At 39.6% G+C, this 21,766-nt stretch overlaps 1 protein-coding gene across 1 annotated transcript in view; it reads right to left on the minus strand.

The window, feature by feature from the left end:
- The window catches only part of PPEF1 (protein phosphatase with EF-hand domain 1), a 150,497-nt gene that overhangs the window by 39,403 nt on the left and 89,328 nt on the right, over positions 1-21,766 (minus strand). The window contains exons 9-13 of the mRNA XM_067723474.1: positions 21,581-21,695; positions 17,302-17,348; positions 5,630-5,796; positions 3,041-3,077; positions 1,704-1,853 (exon numbers count right to left, since the gene is read on the minus strand). Of these exons, the coding sequence (XP_067579575.1) occupies positions 1,704-1,853; positions 3,041-3,077; positions 5,630-5,796; positions 17,302-17,348; positions 21,581-21,695 (516 nt within the window). The remainder of the gene's footprint in view (positions 1-1,703; positions 1,854-3,040; positions 3,078-5,629; positions 5,797-17,301; positions 17,349-21,580; positions 21,696-21,766) is intronic.

The following is a 21,766-nucleotide window of genomic DNA, read 5'->3' on the forward strand; positions in this document are numbered from 1 at the left end:
GCTTATTTAATTTTGGTAACTTTTATGAAGGATATGTACAAGGGGCTTGAAAGCACACAGAAGGGGACCTGATCTAGTGTGGAGGTCATGGATGGCTTTCCAGAGGAGGGGTGTATACTTAAGCTGAAATTAAAAGGATGAGAAGGAGTTAGCAACAATATTATCATTCATATGTGTATAAAGGCATAAGGGCTCTAAAAACTCAAGGTGGGACTTCCCTGGTGGTCCAGTGGTTAAGAATCTGTTTTGCAATGCAGGTGACGCCAGTTCGATCCCTGGTCGGGGAACTAAGATCTCACGTGCTGCGGGGCAACTAAGCTCACGCGCCACAACTACAGAGCCCACATGCCGCAACTACAAAGCCCACGCACTCCGGAGCCCGCGTGCCACAGCTAAGACCCGACGCAGCCAAAAATAAATATTTAAAAAAAAAACTCAAGGTGAACAGGAATCACATTTCTGTCCATATCAAATTAAATTCTAGCTCTAGACCCCACTTGCTTAGATTGGTTGGAAGTCGATTATCAGTCCTGAGGAGTAAGGGTTTAGGTTTCTCACTAGGACCGTACAAGATCACCTGGCTCCAGAGCTGCCACTGGTCCTCATGCCCACCTGGCACCCCGTCTACCCCCTAGTCTGGGAGTGTTGGCTGGGCTCTGGTACAGGCGGAAGACGATTGCAGTCACTCTGCAAGGCCCAGCCAAAGACGCTGTTCACTACGGCTGGGAGCTTCACGGGCCCCCCACACCCACTACCCTCAGAGTGTCAATACATATTCCTGCTCTGCTTCTGCTGTATTGAATATGATTGCTTAAGTTGAAATATTAAAATATTCCCCCCCAGATTACCCTGAGCCATTTGGAATATATAAGGGAAATCATACCAATTCAGAAATAAATTGCTGTATGATTCCATTTCTATGAGGCACCTAGAGCAGTCAAATTCATAGAGACAGAAGACAGAATGCCAAGGGCTGGGGAAGGTAGAATGGGGAGTCTGTTTAATGGGTAGAGTTTCAGTCTGGGAAGATGAAAAGTTTTAGAAATGGATGGTGGTGTCAGTAGTGATGGTTGCAGAACAATGTGAAAGTACTTAATGTCACTGAACTATACACTTAAAAATGGTTAAAGTGGTAAATTTTATGTTTTGTATATTTTACCACAACTTTAATTAATTAAGTAGAAATTTTAACTTTTCAAAAATCAGGATTTTTCACTTTTAGAAACTATACGAAATGCCGATATTTCCTCATTTTTCCACTTTCACCATGAATTTTTTTTTTTTTTTTTTTTTTTTTGCGGTACGCGGGCCTCTCACTGTTGTGGCCTCTCCCATTGCGGAGCACAGGCTCCAGACGCGCAGGCTCAGCGGCCATGGCTCACGGACCCAGCCTCTCCGCGGCATGTGGGATCTTCCCGGACCGGGGCACGAACCCGTGTCCCCTGCATCGGCAGGCGGACTCTCAACCACTGTGCCACCAGGGAAGCCCTCACCATGAATTTTTAACAATGCATTTTCCATATATAGAAGTTATCCATTTAGTTCCTTATCATGCAATCACAGATTTTCTTAAAATTTGTACTAATCTTTTCAGAGTTACAGCAACCACTAAAACACGAATCAATACAAAATAATAAATGAAGGGAGGTACGTATCCCTTTATAAATCTCTGAGACAACATTCATGCAAACACTGCTTCTTACTTTGTTTCTTTCTATACGGTGGAGTAAATTCAAGTCTGTGGACTCTGATATCCCTCCGTGTATGACCAGGATTTCATTGTCAATGATTGTACCAATTGGGAGCCAGGTATAGATGTCTTCCAAGACTTGTAAGATCTTTTTCCCATGTAGCTGTAAGTAAGAGCTTGAGTAAGTTTGTTTTTTTCTGATAGTTCAAGTTTATTGAATAGTCCCAACATATGGACAAAAACCCACAGTTTTCATGCCACCCAAAGAAGGTCAGGATGGAATCACTAACCAACAAGCATGCATTAATCATGTCTTTTTGGTCTGTATTTTTGATACTTTGACATTTTGGTGCCTTGCTGACCCTTGAGAAGAGACTGCCCCTCCCAGGGCTAGTTAATTCCTAGAGATAGTAAAGGACTTGCCTTTTGTATGTAAATGAGGCTACCTTTCATATGCAAACCAAACTATCCAGAGCCTATCCTCCCAATTAGTCCTCTATGGAATTCTCACACCCAGGGTCACTATTGTCAGCTCCAGTCACCCCAGGGCCAGATACCAGACAACCTTGGACAAGCCCTAAGCCCCAGAGCCTGCTAAAACTATTCAAACTAGCCAATCCTAAACCTGTTTACAATGCCTCACCCATTTCTTCCCAAGGAAACCACAATAAAGGCTTTTGTCCATGTCAAGGAAACCACAATAAAGGCTCTTGTCCATGTCTGCCCTCATTCCCTCCGCCTCTGACTGACCCCCGGAGTGCTTCCCCATGTGGCCGCAGGGTGTGCTGTGCCAAGCCTCCAGTTTCTAAGGAACTGTGAGTAAAAACCTTTTCCTTCATGACAGTCATTTCCATGTCTGCACGTTTTACCATACCTGAGTAGAACAAATCCCAGGTACCTTTAAAACAATGGAATATGTTTGTATCTATGCTAAAACTTGCACAGAAGTCACAATGAAAAAGCTTGTGTCTAGAAAGAAAAACAGGTCTTCACTATGGCCAGGGCTTCCTTTTTTTTTTTTTTGCGGTATGAGGGCCTCTCACTGCTGTGGCCTCTCCCGTTGCGGAGCACAGGCTCCGGACGCGCAGGCTTAGCAGCCATGGCTCATGGGCCCAGCCGCTCCACGGCATGTGGTATCCTCCCGGACCGGGGCACGAACCCGTGTCCCCTGCATCGGCAGGCGGACTCTCAACCACTGCGCCACCAGGGAAGCCCCAGGGCTTCCTTTTGTGCTTTTATATTATTGGCATGAATTCTGACTAGTTCTCCCCTCACCCTTCTTGAAGCTTTCTTTTTTTTTAACTTCTATGTATAAACAGCAAAGAAAATGCAAAAAACAAAGAGCCTTACCTTATATTTATGCAAAACTTCGTTTGTGAAGCCATACCTGAAAAAAAACAATGGGATTTCAACGCTTTCATTGAATGTTGAGAACTCCTATTTACATGAGTCAAGTCATGCAAAAAAGGGAGCCCTTGCCATCTCGCTACCACAAGTATCAAGAACTCAAGAAACTAGACTTTATTTGGAATGATTACTTATCCAAGACTTTGCTAGGCACGATGGGAAAGAAGAAAAGCAGCAGATGACATTGTCCCTATCCTCAAGGAGCTTCAGGAAAAGAAGATAAATTTTCATGAAACAATTACAAGACAACTTAAGAAATACATGGTATGCACAGGTGTGTAAGTACTGTAAGTATTCAGAGATGTGTGCTGTGGCCACTGGGGGAGAGTGTGTGGGAAAATGCTTTTCATTTAGATAGAATTTCTCAGACATCCTATATTTTATAGTAAATGAATGATCGGGGGCAAAAAGACTGAATAAAGACAAAGAAAAGCCTAGAAGATAACAAGTTGGCTCTTTATACTCTCTCATAAAGTTCATGTAATGGTATTGAGGGTTTTAATAGAAAGTGTCAGGAATTTTAATGCCTGAATAGCAGTCACTAAGGGAGAATTAATGATGAAAAATTTTTTTCAATTACTTTCCTTGCCTTAGGATAATAATATATACCTCTAACACCTTTAACACGGTGAAGTCAGAACACAGCACACTCACTCCAGGTTTCCATGCAAATCATATCATGTGAAGCTTCTACAGGGTAACGTTATGTTTTCCAAGATGAACTCAGCCCTGCCTACTCAACAGCACCTCGAATCAGCTTACCCCAAACTGAACTCATCCTTCTCCCTCACCCCAACTTTCTCCACTTATCATGTTCCTAATAACAGTGATCTTGCAAATTCAAGCTAGGAACCTGGAGGTCATCCCTAATTCTCTCTCCTTTCAAGTCCCCCATATCACGTTACCAAGCCTTAAATCATTGCCTAAACTTCCTCCTGAATATATCTACTGCTTTGGGTCTCCATCTTTACCACACAAGTCTAAGTGAGACTCCATCATCTATCTCTTCAACTACTTCCTAATTGGCCTCCCCATATCAATTCTTGTCCCTCTCCAAACTAATCTTCCTGCTGCATTTTAAAACACAAATTGTATAATACTCTTCAATGATTTTCTCTTGTCCTCAGGAGAAAGCCCAAATTTCTTTGCAATCATTTCTTACGTCTCCAGCCCTATCAGGTACCATCCCGTCCTTCAGTCTTTGTTCCTCCCATCCTGAACTTCTTTCAAGTCTAAAAAGTCCTTTCTCAAGTTCTGCATAAGTTGTCTCCTCACTGTGGAACAGTTTCTCATCCCCCCTGCCACGGTCCTCTCTTGATCGCCTAATTCATCCTCCAGGTCTCAGGCTAATGCCGTACTTCTATGGGAGAACCTTCCAATCACCCCTCAGACAGATTGGATCCCCCACTTTACAAACTCATCACACTTGAAAAACCTGCTCAACTCGTGTCTTCCCTGTTAGATGTAAACTCCAGTAGGGCAGGGGCCATGTCTCTTTCACTAACCATTGTAGGCACTAGATAAATACAGTTGACTAGCTAAATAAATGGAAGGATAAATGGCATGCCCAAATAAACAGATTGAGCTATATTATATATAATGGGTCTCTGAAAGTAGCCTTGAGATTTTGGGGGTTTTTTTTCTTCATAATCTTATCATTTGCTTCCATACTTGAGGATTAGAATTGAAACTGTGTTCAGGCCAAGCGCCAAAACTGCCCCAAAGACAAAACTAATCAGCTGCTGAGCTTTGATCTAGGCACCCAAAAGCCCAGGACCATAGCATGAAACATGCCATGCCTTCTACTTCCCTAGAGCAAACTGGATTCTGTTTTTCATAAAACAAGAAACAAGAAAAACAAAAGGAGAAGGAGAGGAAGAAAAAGAGGAAGGGAAAGGGGAAGGGGAAGAGGAGGAGGAGGAGGAAAGAAGAGAAAGGAGAACATTTGTCACTTACTGAGCCTTTCAGCAAAAATTGGTAAACCATTTAACCAATCTTTATTCCCCAAAACTCCAGTGAGTCAGATAGTTGAAACGCTATGTTACAGCTGTTCTCAAATATGTTTAGGAACAACTATGCCAAAAGCAATCACCGTGTCATAAAAAATATACACATCAGTGAAAAACACAGTACTAGTTTCTGAGACAACATGTGATGCAAGCCAAAAGAGTAGCAAGAGAATGAGTCCATCTAAACCTGCTCATACAACCTACCACACCTCCAAACCTGGCCTAACACGTCTACTCGGCACACGATTTGGCTTGTGAAGGCTGGGCACGGGAAGAAGGAAACATAATAGAAGCGCGAAGGAAGAACGGGAAGAAAAGATAGGAAGGGAACTTTAGAGCAATTTATACTCACTCACACAGCAGAAGATTGGGGGAGGTAAATCGCTGTAAGAATTGAGCTCTTCCTTGAGATTCTCCTCATCCCTGCTTCTCTACACTCACCTCTCACTCTCCGCTAGGAGCTAAACATGGCAGCATTTTCCAGAACAGGAAACAAAAGAGGAAATCCACAGGCCTAGGTTACCTCATATTCATCATAAAATCTTCATGGTTGCCTCTGTTCAGGTGCAGGTCATTGGGGTAGACCAGAAAACTCACAAACAGGATCATTAGGATCTCCATGGAATTTTTTCCTCGATCCACAAAATCACCATTAAAAACATATGGGTTGCTCACTGAGGGGAGACCATTCTGTGGAAGGAAGAAGGAGAAAAACAAGCAGTTAAAAGAATGTACTTTTAAAAGTAACGCTTTGTACTTAATGTCCATGTGGATGTGGAGAAAAGAGGCTGAGTTAGTTCTTCCACTGGGAAAAATCTGCTCACTCACTCAAGCCAGTTTCACTTTCCAGGGCAGGCATCTCCTGCAAGGGACCTTGGAAGTGAAGGATTAGCTTGGGACAGGAAGACTCCAGGGGGATGGGGATTGCTCATTCTACTCACCACCACCTACTATGAGTTTTCTCTGAAAGAACCTGATATTTGTCCTATTAAAAATGGTTATTCTCGGGCTTCCCTGGTGGTGCAGTGGTTAAGAATCCGCCTGCCAATTCAGGGGACACGGGTTCGATCACTGGTCCGGGAAGATCCCACATGCCGCGGAGCAACTAAGCCCGTGTGCCACAACTACTGAGCCTGCGTTCTACAGCCCGTGAGCCACAACTACTGAGCCTGCGTGCCACAACTACTGAAGCCCACACACCTAGAGCCTGTGCTCTGCAGCAAGAGAAGCCATGGCAATGAGAAGCCCGCGCACCACAACAAAGAGTAGCCCCCGCTCACCGCAACTAGAGAAAGCCCGTGTGCAGTGAAAAAAGACCCAACACAGCCAAAAATAAATAAATAAAATTAATTAATTAATTTAAAAAACAAACAAAAATTAAATAAAATAAACAAAATAAAATAAAATAAAAATGGTTACTCTCATCTCTTCCTTAGGTAGAAGAGGGAAACTTCTACCCAAGGAAGAACACTAAACTAAGAGCCAAATGTCGTTCATTCTAAGGGACCATTATTTAACTTCTCTGGGCTGTGATTCTCTCAATTTGAAAAAAGGGAATGACACTATATTCTCCACACACACCCCCACCCCAGAGCAAACGAGAAAACGGGTATGAAAGCACTCAGGAAAGTGTAAGGTACTGCCCAACTGTGAGCAGGGCTAACACACCATCAGTACACTCTGATACGATCACACCAGGTGTTACAGGCATGTGTTTTGACTTCTCACTGACCAGGGCCATATTTGTTGTTAAATATTTTGATTACCACTCCTGAGTATGAGATAATACTTTAAGATACAGTGTTAGCACAAAAAAGGACTGGGATCAGGACAAAGGTCTGGTCTTTATAGCAGCTATTCGCTCGTTTACTTCTGTACTACTAAACTCTAAGATAAAACACGTCATGCCTGGTAGGGAAATGGTTGAGTGCATTTCTATTGCATAGTAAGATAAATTCAAATGTTTAAAAAATACATTACAAAGAGAAAATTTTAAGTACTCATACATCCTAATATATGTCCTCCTTCAAAAAAGTTACCTTCAAGAAATAGTGCACGTATTCTAGTTATATTAATCTTTCTCAAATGATTTTCAAATTCCTTTTTTGTTAGATTTCAAATTACATAAGAAAATCTTATTACTTTATACTCACCACCTAGTATTTATATACATTTAAAAATTTTCATATCAATATGATAGAAATAGTTGAAAAAATATAATACAAGTTGTAGCAAGTAACTTAGGGATTCCAGAAATCATTATGCAATGAAACATGTCCTGAAGGCAACTGGAAACAAACAAGCAAGCAGTGGTGTAGTGTTCTGGGCCAGAAGACTTATTCTCTAATTCAGCTCCACTTTTACTCATGTGCCTGTCCTTGGGCAAGTTATTTGACCTTTATGAACTCTAGTTTCCTCATCTGTTAAATGAGAATGATAACTTCCATACTTATCACACAGGGCTACTTCGGAACTAAAATGAGACTGTGTGTATAAAATTTCATGAAAACCATAAAGCACCATACAAATTAAGAGATTCGTTTTATTATGGCCTCCAAGTTATTTCTATTTTTAAGATCCCATTATTTTATATTTTCTTATACATTAACTCACATAACCTTATTCACACTGGGCTTAGATAGTGTGAGCCAGTTATAAAAATATAGGCTATTGGTCATCAAAACGTAAAGAAAAGGGGAATGATTCTGCATCTCTGATACACTTCCTTCCCTCAGCCTTCAGCTGGCTGGGATGAGTAAGCTGGAGAAGTCTGAGAGGTGCTGAAGGCTATAGGTTCTATTGGGATGTCCAAGACTGAAGGGGGCTCAAGGAGCAGCAGCAGAGAGCCATGGAAGAACTAGGTCTGAGAGGACACGTGGACTCCTTGATTAAGGGGAGACCCTGCCTCAGAGCATGTGTGTGGTCTTGCTTGGGAGAGAGGGATCTGGATCTTACCAGAAAAAGTATAGGAGAACTTCTTTTACATCTCTGAAGCTAAAAGAATACTAATACTTGTATTTAGAGACACCTAGGAACATAGAGACTTCCTCTCACACTCTTGATGCAAGAGTAGAAAGTGTTGTGCCTCCAACTATGGAGAGGTTTAACCTAGCTTAAGCAGAAAATTAAAAATGGAAATAACCTAGTACTTAAGGGGATCCAGTAACCAGAGAGAGGCAGACCAATCAGATCTGCCGAAGTACGATCCCCTAATGAGACAAGACCGCTGGAGGAGACAGAGGACACTTTTTTTTTAAGAGTACCATGAAATAAAGAACAAAAAGTTAATAATTCTTGGCATGAAAAATATGCTATTCAAATTTAAAATAGCATAGATTGGCGCTAACTAAAAGAAGGAATGGTTGAAAAATACATTACTGACCTGAAAGAGCAAGCAGATAAAAAATCTCTCACACAGAGCAAAAGGCAAAATGATGGAAATCATGAGGAATGAGTAAGAGATTAGAGTTCAGAGCCAAGAGAACTAATGTGCCAATAATAAGCATTCCAGAATCAGGAAAAAGGAACAGATGGAGAAGAGGCAATAATTACATAAATAAGAGAGGGAATTTTCTATGGTTAAAAAGAGACTTCAGCCTGAAGTTTGAAAGAGCTCATGATTTCTATGCTCAATGAACATGTATTGATTGCTTGTTATGTACTAGATACAGTTTTAGGGTGTTAGAAACACAGAAGTAAACAATACAAAGTCCCTGCATTCAAGCAGCTTGCATTTAGAGAATCTAACACCCACATGCCCCATAGAGGAAAATACTCAAGACAATATTCTAACCAAATAATAGCAGTAACAATAAAAAGTCCTTAAGCCAGGGAAAGACTAAGAGGAAAGAATACAGATGTGAACAATGAACCTTGCAATATATAATTAAATATAAATCAATAGCAATAATATGGAAATTGTGTTTAAGTACAAAGCAAGGATTCAAGAAATAGAAGAGACATACTATGAAGGAAATCTAATAATGGTCAAGAAATAAAAATATGGCATGAACAATAGCTAAGGATTTGCAGGAGAGTTGAAGGGAGAAAAGTAAAATTCTCTACAAATCTCATCTGAATGGGAGATGTACATGGAAAATGTGAAAACAAATACATTTGTCTTACTGGAGGAGAGAGAAGCTAATGGTGGAGGAATAAAGTTATAGCTATTTGAGAAGTATACATACATACATCATTTATTAGAAATGTCAGGAATGGGAAGACAATGACTAATGAATGGAAAAGCACAGTAAAAGTGCCAAAGAAAACAATAATTTTAAAAACTTCACCAAAACAGCAAAAAGAAAGGAAAAAAGGATGAAACCAAGAGAAATAAATAGTAAACAAAGTAAAATAGAAGGACATTTTTCAAAAATATGTGTTGTTATACTAAATGTGAGTGGGTTAAATTCTACCATTAACATACCAAGACTACCAGACTACATTAAAACACAAAACTCAGGTATGTATAGTTTGTGAGAAATACACATGAAAAAAATAAAGGGAGACTGAAAACAAGGTAACTACAACAAAGAAAAAGCAAAAATGCAAATATTAATATTAGATAGAGTGGAATTTTTAACATTAAAAGTGCTAAACATGATGATAAAGCAACATTATATCATAATAACAGGCACTTTATAAAGAAGATACAATTCATAAACTTGTATTCAATAAACAAAAGAACAAGTTTTTGCTTTGTATATTTAGCTACTATAAATGCAAGAAGATTTTTTTAAAAATACAAACATAGTAAATCATTCAGATCAAATTATTGGTTTAAAATAATGTCCACAAATTATTTGACACTCCCTTTAAAAGGTGAAGTCTAATTTACCATTCCTTGAATGTGGGTTGGACTTAGTGATTTACTTTTAAGAAAGGAATAAGAAAAAGCAGAAGTGATGGTGTGCAACTTTGGAGACTAAGTCATAAAAGATACTGCAGCCTCCTATCTGATCTCTCTCTTGGATCACTCACTCTGGGGAAAGCTAGCTGCTATGTCATGAGAACACTCAGGTACCCTGTGGAGAGGCCCATGTGGCTGTTTTGTCAACAGCCAGCAAGGAACTTAAATGCTGTGCCATGTGAGTCAGCAATCTTGGAAATGGGTCTGCCAACCCCAGTCAACCTTACAAATGACTGCAGCCCTGGCCAATAGCTTGACTGCTAGCTCATGAGAGACCTTAAGCCAGAACCACCCAGCTAAACTGCACTCAAATTTCTGAACCATAGAAACTGTGAGATACTAAATGTTTGCAGTTTTAAGCCACTAAGTACTGGGGTAATTTATTACAAAGAAATATACAGTATACATATTTAGAAAGATATAGATGGAAAAAACTGAATATACAGTTTACCCTTGAACTGCAAGGGTCCACTTATATGCAGATATTTTTCAATAGTAAATACTGCAGTACTTGAGAACCTGCTGTATAGCACAGGGAACGCCACTGCGCTGTACAGTAGAAACTAACACAACACTGTAAAACAACTATACCCCAATAAAAAATAAATAAATAAATTTCATTATATAATAGGTAAAAAAAAAAACACTACAGTACTACATGGTCCATGGTTGGTTGAATCTGTGGACACAGAGGAACTGCGGATGAAGAGGGCCAACAATAAGTTATTCGTGGATTAACTCTTGCATTGTTCAAGGGTCAACTGTATAACTAATGAACTTAATAGATATATGAAGAACTTTGCATCCTATGAATAGAGAATACAATTAATTTTTCATTTGTCCACAGAGGCTTCATGAGAATCAATCATATACTTGATTTCAAAGAAATCCTTAACAAATTCAAAATAAGAAACATTTCATAGAACACATTCTCATATCATAATCCAATAAAATCTGAAGTAAATAAAAATATGATTCAAAAAATTCCAGCTTCTTGAATTAAGATCCTTGGAAATTAAAAATTGTAGTCTTAATAACCATTGGATCAAAGAGGAAATTAATAGCAATATTATAAGTTCAACAGAAGGCTCAGTTAAAACTAAAATTAGAAAAGGTGCATTGCCTGAAATGCCTTCATTATTAAAGAAGATGCACGTGAAAGACTGTATTCATCTTAAGACATTAGAAAAATAAAACCAATCAAATAAAGATAAAAGCTGAAATTAATGAAATGGAAAACAAAAATATGAAAGTTATATAATCCAAAGGGTGATTCTTTGAAAGAACAAATTGATAAAATTGATGATAAAACTCACCATGAGCCTGATTGAGGATAAGTGAAAAAAGAGAATAAATGTAAGATTAAAGATTGGAAAAAAGACAAAGATATACAGAAGTAAATTTTAAAACTATATATATATATATATATATATATAGAGAGAGAGAGAGAGAGAGAGAGAGAGAGGGAGGAGAGAGAGAGAACATAATATTGGCATCTGTGGCAATGTACTTTGACAATCTAGAGAAATGGAGGATTTTCTTGAAAATTAGAAGCTACCAAAACTGATTCAAAAGAAGTAGAAAACTTCGAAAGTGCATTGGTTGCATGTTGCTTTATAGCAGAGCTCTATCTCAATTTTTAAGAGCAAATAGTTTTAATGTTACTTAAACCAGCGATTCCCATCCTTGGCTGCACATTAAAATCACATGGAGACTCCTAGGTGTCCATCAGAATCTCTGGGAGTGGGACTCAGGTATCAGTAGGTTTTTTTCCCCATTTTCTTGGGTGATTACAATGTATAGCCAAGTTTGAGAACAAGGGATTTAAGTTCCAAACCATAGAAAATGATGTACATCTCTCCAATTTATTTCATAAGATCAATAAAACCTTAATATCAAAATTTGAGAAAAGCAACAGTCAAAATTTGAGAAAATATGTAAACATATTTTCCACTGGAATGACCAATTTTCTGGTAGTAGAACTCATGCCCAGTTAAACCAAACTTTATAAGTATTTCACCTCTACTATGAGCAACGAATACCGAATTTCTTTAGTCAAACCTAATTTTAAGCCCCTAATAGTAAGGGTCAGCTAAGCCATCCACCTTACATGGCATGCTTGACACCCAATAAGTTTTAACCTTTTCAAAAAATCACACGACTTCAAAAGATTGATTTGTGATAATGAAGCTCGTTCAATAGAAAATGTTACTGTCTGTGAAAGTGATTCTAAAAGGAGTCCTAAATATATACTGAACTTCTGTAAGTGTTGAGCCTCTGAAGGCAAAGGCAAGACTTACTTGGATGTATAAGAACTGCATTGTTGAGCCAGGACTAGTTGTATTACTCTATATAGTCTGAGTTCAAATACGTTTTAGTCTTAGAATAATAAGAGAATTGGAAAACAGATAAAAAGAATAGCTAAGTCTCCTGGGACATGGGTCTCTAGGATATTTAGGCTTCTAGCTACGCTACTGAGATTTCTCTGGATTTTCTTCAAAGAAGCAAACACTGCTGCTGAGGGAACCCATCCTTCACTCAGTTCCAGTAAATCAAACTCTCTGGCTTATTCTGCAGCTGATATACAATAAACCATCTATGACATGGTGATCAAGGTGACAAATACAGAAAACCTGGGGTAACTACAACTCTGAACAGCATTAGATGACCTTCAGGGGGAAAAAAATAGCAGATCACAATTAATTAACTTGAGTAGAGATAAGGAGACCTATTTCCCACTGAAGTATTTTACATAAGACATCTAGAAGTTATCACAATTTTGGGGGGGCATTTTCCCGAGGCACATCAAACAATAACCTCTGGACCTCAACTCCACATAATTTTAATTTTTATTTCTTTTGCAAACTCTATTTTAGAGATCTGTTCTGATTATAACACACTGCCTTAATCTCAAAAGGTAAAGAATTGACTACTGTGGCAGTGGGAAGCATATCAGCAATAGAGAAAAAAGAAAATATTTAATGACCTTCACAGCCGGAAAATTTGGGGCATAGGGCGTGGGGTGGAGGATAGTGGAGAAGAGAGAAAGAAAAGGAAAACAAGGCTGCGTGGCTTCCATGGACAGCATCAGTATGACACCCATAGGGGTGAGAGGTAATTAGCTTCTCTCTGTCCATGTGCAGCTCTTTTTCAACTGTAGGAGGTTTCCACACACAGCATCAATTTAACAAACTAACTTGCCAATACTTGGTCTAAAATTTCAAGCTTTCTCGTCAATGAGGAAAAGGATCTGAATGAAGTATTCCAAACTGGTCACTCTAATTAAGCAAGAGTGGCTGATTAAAATTAACCTTTTCAGAAAATAAAGTCTAAAAATATGACCTAACTAATGCCATGTAAATTGCTTCACTTGATGATATGTGAAGCCATATAAAGTTGGGATGCCCTTTTAGGAAAGGTGTGCCATGGTTAACCGTGTGGAACCCAGAGGAAAGAATTCCCTTCAAATCCAGATAGGACTGTGAGCTGAAACTGTCTAGTTTAGTCTTAAGGTGCTAAATGATAGAATTTGTAAGGACAACCAAATATTAAAGAAACCAAAAATGTCAAAACAATCAAAAACGATCACTGGTACGGATTCCATCATTTATTGCAGCACACCACAAAAAGGGTGTGGGAATAAAATCTTTTCTGATCCTTCAGAACTTTCCTTCATGATTTAGGCACTTATCAAATTACTAAAACTCTTTGAAGGGATTGTCTTAAATGTCACCTCCTCCAGGAAGTCTCCCACGACTTAGACGCCCCTCCAATGTGCTCCCTTGGAAACTTGTTTACCCCAGTTATAACATGTCTCACCCTGAACTGTCTTGTCTTTTCATTAGGTGACCTACCCCACTAAACTGTGATATCTTTGGGGCCAAAAACAGTTCCATACTCTTTCATCGCTGGGCTCTCAATCTCCACTTCCTGAACACCGTCATTGGTTAACACTCAAAATATTTCTTGCTTTCATGTGAATGCTATAATTTCACCTTTAGTCCTTTTTATAGTACTTCTTACCACCCACCTCCTCCTGTTCAATCTTTACATTAGCACTTTCCAGTTTTATATATTCCATTTAGTTTTGCCAATGGAATTAAAGAAACATTCTCTTTTTGCATCTATCTACTCCAGAGTCCTTTCCCTGATCGCACCTTAGTATCTTCAACTACCTCTTGAAAAATTTTCTAATTGCCTAGGAAGTCACTTTTCCCATTTAATTTACTCAACTGTTTTCCCTTTTTTGTATTTTCCAAGACCTCTGGAAAAATAATTACCAGATTTTCTGTTGTGGCTATTCCCCACATACCTCCACCCCCTCCTCCTTCCTCAGATTGTAATTGTCAAAAATAGCAGGACTGTACTTCTGAACATTTATATGGTGTTATGTAGACTTAAACAAATCTCATTCCTCAAACTGCATAAATAAACTCCCTTTTGCCTTCAACTCATTCAGAAAGACTTCCCTCTGGAAATCTGGGCCTCCCTTCGGGATGGTGTCAGACTCCTGACTCCTGCAGCCCTCTGGAAGGAAAGGACCCACTCTTCACAGGATGGAGACCTCAGGGTCAGGAGTTGGGGTGGGTCCACTTGCTCTTTAGAGCCACCAACAGACTAACACTTTGCCAGCCTCTCCTCCTTCTAGGCCCATGAGCTCTAACTAAACGTCCTTCCTCTGCATCTCATCTCTCAGTCCTGTGGCCAACCCACTTAACACACCTGCTTTCCACTTGCTTGACCTCCTCATCCCTAATATTCTCTTTCACTCACTTCAGCCACCCACATGCTGGATTCCACCTTGGACTCATTCATCCCCTAGGACTACTCCCCTTGCAACTTCCCAGCCATCCTGCTTCCTGGGCCTCCTGCCCTGACCTCAGAGAGCATGGCAATCCTTCATTCCACCCATTTCTCCCAGTTGGTTGCCATCCTGGCCTCTTCCTTCCCTGCCCAGACTGGATTCCGTAGCTGATCTCCAGAATTGCCCTATTTACCAGAACCCTCAGTTCCCTGCCGGCAAACCTTTGGCTGGACTTCCTGACACCAACTCACTACCTGGATGGCCTTCTATTTCTCCTGACCCCACTCTCTGGCTACCAGGCCCTAGACCTTTGCTTAGGCCTCCTGCAGTCTCAACTGAACCTCTTCCTAAGTGCTGGCTCCATTCATCCACTCCTGGTTTGGCTTCCTCCATTCCCTTCCAAGCTCCCATTCTGAATGAATGAAATGAAAACCTTGTATTTCTATTATAATTTAGTACTTTAAAAAATGCTTTTGGATATTTATGTTATCTTATTCACAAGACAACCTCTTATGGGGTGGAAGCTCAAGAATACTGCAGCCAAAGAAGAACTAAATAGACATTTATCCAAAAGACAAACAGATGGCCAAAAGGCACAAGAAAAGATGCTCAACATCGCTAATTATTAGAGAAGTGCAAGTCAAAACTACAATGAGGTATCACCTCACACCAGTCAGAATGGCCATCATCAAAAAGCCTACAAATAATAAATGCTGGAGAGGGTGTGGAGAAAAGGGAACCCTCCTACACTGTTGGTGGGAATGTAAATTAGTGTAAATCAGCCACTATGGAGAACAGTATGGAGGTTCCTTAAAAAGTTAAAAATAGGGACTTCCCAGGTGGCACAGTGGTTAAGAATCCGCCTGCCAATGCAGGGGACATGGGTTTGAGCCCTGCTCTGGGAAGATCCCACATGCCACAGAGCAACGAAGCCCATGCACCACAACTACTGAAGTCCACGTGCCTAGAACCCGTGCTCCGTAACAAGAGAAGCCACCGCAATGAGAAGTCCGCACACTGCAATGAAGAGTAGCCCCCGCTCGCCACAACTAGAGAAAGCCTGCGCGCAGCAACGGAGACCCAACACAGCCAAAAAAAAAAAAGGTTAAAAATATGGTAACCATATGATCCAGCAATCCCACTCCTGGGCATATATCCGAAAAAGACAAAAACTCTAATTTGAAAAGATATGTGCACCCCAATGTTCATAGCATCACTATTCACAATAGCCAACATATGGAAGTAACCTAAGTGTCCACCGACAGATGAATGGATAAAGAAGATGTGGTATATATATATATATATATATATATATATATATATATATATACACACACATACAATTGAATATTACTCAGCCATAAAAAAAAGAAATAATGCCATTTGCAGCAATATGGATGGACCTAGAGATTATCATACTAAGTGAAGTAAGTCAGAAAGAGAAAGACAAATACCATATGATATCACTTATATGTGGAATCTAAAAAATAATACAAATGAACTTATTTACAAAACAGAGCCAGACTCACAGACATAGAAAACAAAATTATGGTTACCAAAGGGGAAAGTGGGGGGAGAGATAAGTTAGGAGTATGGGATCAACAGATACACACTACTATATATAAAATAGGTAAATAAAAACGATTTACTGTATAGCATAGTTTCAGGTGTAAAGGAAAGTGATTCGGATTTCCAAATCACTTTCCTGTATACCTGAAACTAACACAATATTGTAAATCAACTATATGTCAATACTATTTAAAAAAAGAGGGCTTCCCTGGTGGCGCAGTGGTTGGGGGTCCGCCTGCCGATGCAGGGGACACGGGTTCGTGCCCCGATCCGGGAAGATCCCACATGCCGCGGAGTGGCTGGGCCCGTGAGCCATGGCCGCTGAGCCTGCGCGTCCGGAGCCTGTGCTCCGCAATGGGAGAGGCCACAACAGTGAGAGGCCCGCGTACCGAAAAAAAAAAAAAAAAAAAAAAAGAAAACCCAACCAACAAAGAGGAGTCATAGCACTGGAAGAGCAGCTGAGCCTGGCAATGATGAATCAGGGTGGAGAAGAGAAGAGCAGTTTGGAACTTGCTATGGGGGACTACTTTCATGCATCATTAGTGCACAATGGAGGAGAAGACTGCTGTGGCATGCTCACTTCTGAACCAAATAACAATAAAATAAAACAGACTGTTTCCCTCCCCTTCCTCTGCCATCTAGACATTTGCCATATAATAAAGAACATAAATACAATCAGGTACAAATCCTAATGGATCTACAGATAACAATAATATTAAACAAAGGCCCAAATTAAATCTTTAAAATTTTTTTGTGAAACGTGTGAAAAAACCAAATCTTTCAACTTCTTGGATAAAAACTGTCCTATTATATCTGTATTTGTACCTATCCCTAATAAAACTAATATTGTTATTTGTCCTAGGACTGCCTTCCCCCAACAAAAATATAAATATTTAGCAAAATAATCATTTACCTTATAGTAGATCAAAAAAAGATCATCCAGTTTCCCATGCAAATCACCTGGAAATGAAATGAAAAATCGCTATTCAGTAGGAACAAGAATTTAAAAACTGAAAAGACAAAAACTCTAATTTGAAAAGCTACGTAACAGAATTTAAAAACTGAAATACTACTGATATACTCCAAGCGTTTTCAGGACATCGGGTTTTTACCCTATGATGATATTAATTCAACAGACAATTTGTTTCCATAGCACTCTATGGAAACTTTGTCCCCTTTCCTATAGGGGACAGCATCCAATGTGGCAATTACCTATTCACTCCTGCCATTTATGGGCCTCCCTTCGGGATGGGCCTCTGTGCCAAGTGCTCTGTGCCACTCTCTGCCAAGTGATAGACTAAGGGTTTACGTGAATTGTCTTGTTCAATCCTTACAACCACTCTATGAGATGGGTATTGTTTTCATCAGACTCATTTTACGAATGAGGCTCGGAGTAGTTAAGTAACTTATGCAAAGTTGCCCAGCTACCAAGTAGCAGAGCTGGAATTCAAACTCAACTTTATCTCTCTTCAAAAGTGAAGCTCTGGGCTTCCCTGGCGGCACAGCGGTTGAGAGTCCGCCTGCCGATGCAGGGGACACGGGTTCGTGCCCCAGTCCAGGAGGATCCCACGTGCCGCAGAGCGGCTGGGCCCGTGAGTCGTGGCCACTGGGCGTGCGCGTCCGGAGCCTGTGCTCCGCAACGGGAGAGGCCACAACAGTGAGAGGTCCGCGTACCACAAAAAAAACACACACAAAAAAAATTGAAGCTCTTAGTGATTGTTCTGTACTACCTACACTGTAATCTCTAGGAGAACAGCAGTATCATCTATATTGGCATTAAACCCCAAATGCCTCCCATAGTACCTGCTGCATAGTAGGCACTCAATAATTAAGTTTAATTGCTAAATGCAAAGGTTTTTAAAGCCACATTTTCAAAAATATGCTACAGCAGTAGCATCTGAAACTTAAAAATTTTGAGTAGATAGTTGACATTCTCTTGATGAGACTATTAGAGAAAACAAAAATGAAAGCATGGCTTTATAAAACTCAGCCAACTGAGGGAAAACATATAAATAGATGAAGCCATTAATTTAAAAACAAGAGTAAATATGTGAGTATTCAAAAGCCCTATTTGGATAACTATTTCTAGGTAAATATTTGACTTTCATAACCTCTGATCATAAGTTTTTATTCCTTGTATCCAACTTAATTACCAAATATAATTTAATTCAGGAATACTTTTCCTCAGTTTGCTTAAAATGCTACAACCAAACTTAACCAAATATATGCAAGAAATGACTGCAATTATAATGGGAATAATAAAATTAAAATCCTACATCACCAGCACTTATTTATAAAATGACTACAATATTAAGAGCATATTAATACTACCATATACTTAAATCTCATTGCTCTCACTCCAAATCTAAGGAAATAAAAATGGAAGGACTTTACTTATCAGTTAAATATATATTTTTAATTATTTTGTTTTCCTAATTTTCTTCAGGATACTCCAATAAAGATGGTTAAAAAAAAAAAAAAACAACTTCAGCTAAGAAAATATGAGCTCATTCACTCAGCAGCTACATTATGCTGCTTTAAAGGAGAGGCACCAACGTACACCATTGAGAATAAAGGTGCCTTTCGGGCTGACACAGCAGAGGCCTGTATATGTTTGCCAAATCTGTGTGTGGTTAGTGCTTCTGAGGCCACATCAGAAAAATATGAGTTCTGATGGCAGGGAGGAATTTCTGAGAGGGAGACAAGCATAATAATAAAAATGCTGTGAGTCAGGTATTCTGTAGAATTTGTTTAATTGGGAGCTTTAGAATATCTGCAATGCCTTAATGGACAAAGTATTTCACTTCACATCAATAAAACAAGCTACTATTAGCAGCTTTGGTTCCAGTTAAAAAAAAAGCAAAAAACAAAAAACCCCAAAGATTTGGGTGGTCAGAACTGTTGCAGCTGGTATGCTAATAAATGAATTGCTTTCAGCATATTAAGAGTTGAGGCTATACAAATATTTTTATTTTCATTTTTTTCATAAGCTGCCTTATTATTTTTTAATTAATTAATTAATTAGGCTGCTCCAGGTCTTAGCTGCAGCACGTGGGATCTTCGTTGCCGCGTGTGGGATCTTCCTTGCAGCATGCAGGGTCTCTAGTTGCGGCATGCAAACTCTTAGTTGAGGCATGTGGGACCTAGTTCCCTGACCAGGGATCAAACCTGGGCCCCTGCATTGGGAGCACTTAGCCACTGGACCACCAGGGAACTCCCTAAAAATATTTTTAACTTCTAGTTGGACAGCAAGAGATAAAACTCAATGTATCATGGAAAGGCAGCCACAGAAAGATATTTCCACTGCACACAAAAACCTAAGTGCATAACTGGTTATCATTTATAACATAAACTAAAACACCTACTATATTTCATGCACGTTGAGAAATGTGTAGCATGTTTAGATGCATCTGGAAATTAAAATAATGGTAAAGGTTCACCATAATTTCTCCCCCTTTCCTAATACTGTCTTAAACAGAGGATGTTTATGAAAATATGGCCCTGATTTTAAATTTTATTTTAAATGATGACCAAATTTTTCTAAGTTCAATGGGGCTATTAAAGACAGAAAATAATAATTCCTATGCTATGGGAACCTATGGGCCTTGGTTTTTCCTTCTATCAATGGTGCTACATGGAAGAAGTCTGGAAATAAATGCCCTGCCAAGATGTGAGTATCTTTAAAATAATGGAACTGTCCAATCAATCCATTCCCTAGTCCTTGTCTCATGATGGAAAATGAAACATCAGTCAGAGCAGTGCATGATGGGAGTTGGGATAGCAGATACGGAGTTGGCTCTAACCTGGGATGCAGAAGATCTGATTTTTAATTCTGACTCTGCCACTAACCAGCTGAGTAAGCTGAGGTGGAGAGAGGGGGACAAGTTACTACATAGAAATGCATGGAAGGCAATACACTTTTCTCTCTGGGCCTCAATTTCATCCGTAAGAGCAAGGGATAGACTAGATGGTCTCTGTAAGAACCACTCAGTTCTTACACTGCATGATTCCAGGACTTACATGCCCTCTAGTTAATTCATGTCTTCTTCCAGATCCTTTTATGCAAAGCTAAGTCTCCAATGGCAACTGGAGGTATACTGGAAACATATGGGAGCAGATCACACTCCCTGTTTGGCCTATTATATACACTCTGAGAGCAAACCTCGCCTTGGCTCCAGAGGCTTCATGGGTTGGCATCGCTTCCTGAGCCTCATGACCCAAAATTCTTTATCTCCATGAAAAGTAAGTGCTGATGAGGCCTTGAATAAAAGGTCCCCACTGCTGAGATGCATCATCTGGAAGGCAGAGATGTGGTGGCCTGATTTGGCTGGAATTGAACCATTAAGGACTCTTCAAAAGCCTGAGTCAGGACATGTCAAGGAGCATGTACTGCTACATCGAGTCCCTGTCACCACTATCAGATGCTAGAAAGGAAATAGTTTAATTAGATTGTCAAATCCATTCTACCTGCCAGAGTAAAAGAAACATGGGCTAAAAATTGATTTGGAAAATAACAATCACTGTTTTGTAACCTAAAGGCTTAATTAGAAGTTAAGGGAATTGCTGTTCCTTCCACGCACTCCATTCTCAGACAGTTGCAAGCACGCTGAGCACCAACTGTGTTGAATTTCAATGTGTACTGCTTCTTGAAGCAATATCCTGTCAGACTGGCCTATATGATAACAAAATCTCAGCTCTTGTTATTTAGAAGAACAAGGAACAGATTTCTGGGACATTCCCACTCTTCTAAAAGCTGCAGAGACCAGTTGGAAAAATCTAAAACAGCAGCCGAGGGCAGAGAAGAATTTAGTCTCCACCCTTCCTTGGGCTTTTCTCTTCCCAGCATAAGTGGCATGCAGAGGCCCACCTAGAAAAAGCTACATTGAACAAAGATAATGAGAGCCAGAGGGAGGGCAAAGAACACTTATTCCACCCATGGGTGATTTTCTGTATTAAAATGCTGCCTGCCTTTATAAAAAGCTATGAGTTCTTTAATTTCTCACATAATTAATTCCTGCCAGCTGGTATGCAAAACAAAGACAAGATAGGAAACAGTACTATCATGATAGAAAACTCTATATTAACACTTTTCCCTTAACACAGTCCAATTTACACAGTTTTCAAGTTAGGCCAATGATGTAGAACCAAGAGGCTCCTAAATATTAATTTGGCAACACTGCTCTGAAACTTACCACAGATTGTTATCTCTTTGGAGGGAGAAGTTTTTATGTGAGTGAAATTCGGCATTTGCTGCAGGAGCTTCTTGGTTTCAAATAGCACCTCTAAGACATAATAAGCATGAAGTATCTGTGAGGGCGAAGGAGAGGAAATAGATATCATGAACTAGGAGAAAAGGCATGAGTGTGTAGAAAGCAATA

The sequence above is a fragment of the Pseudorca crassidens genome, chromosome X, assembly GCF_039906515.1.
Source record: "Pseudorca crassidens isolate mPseCra1 chromosome X, mPseCra1.hap1, whole genome shotgun sequence".
Taxonomy (NCBI): Eukaryota; Metazoa; Chordata; class Mammalia; order Artiodactyla; family Delphinidae; genus Pseudorca; species Pseudorca crassidens.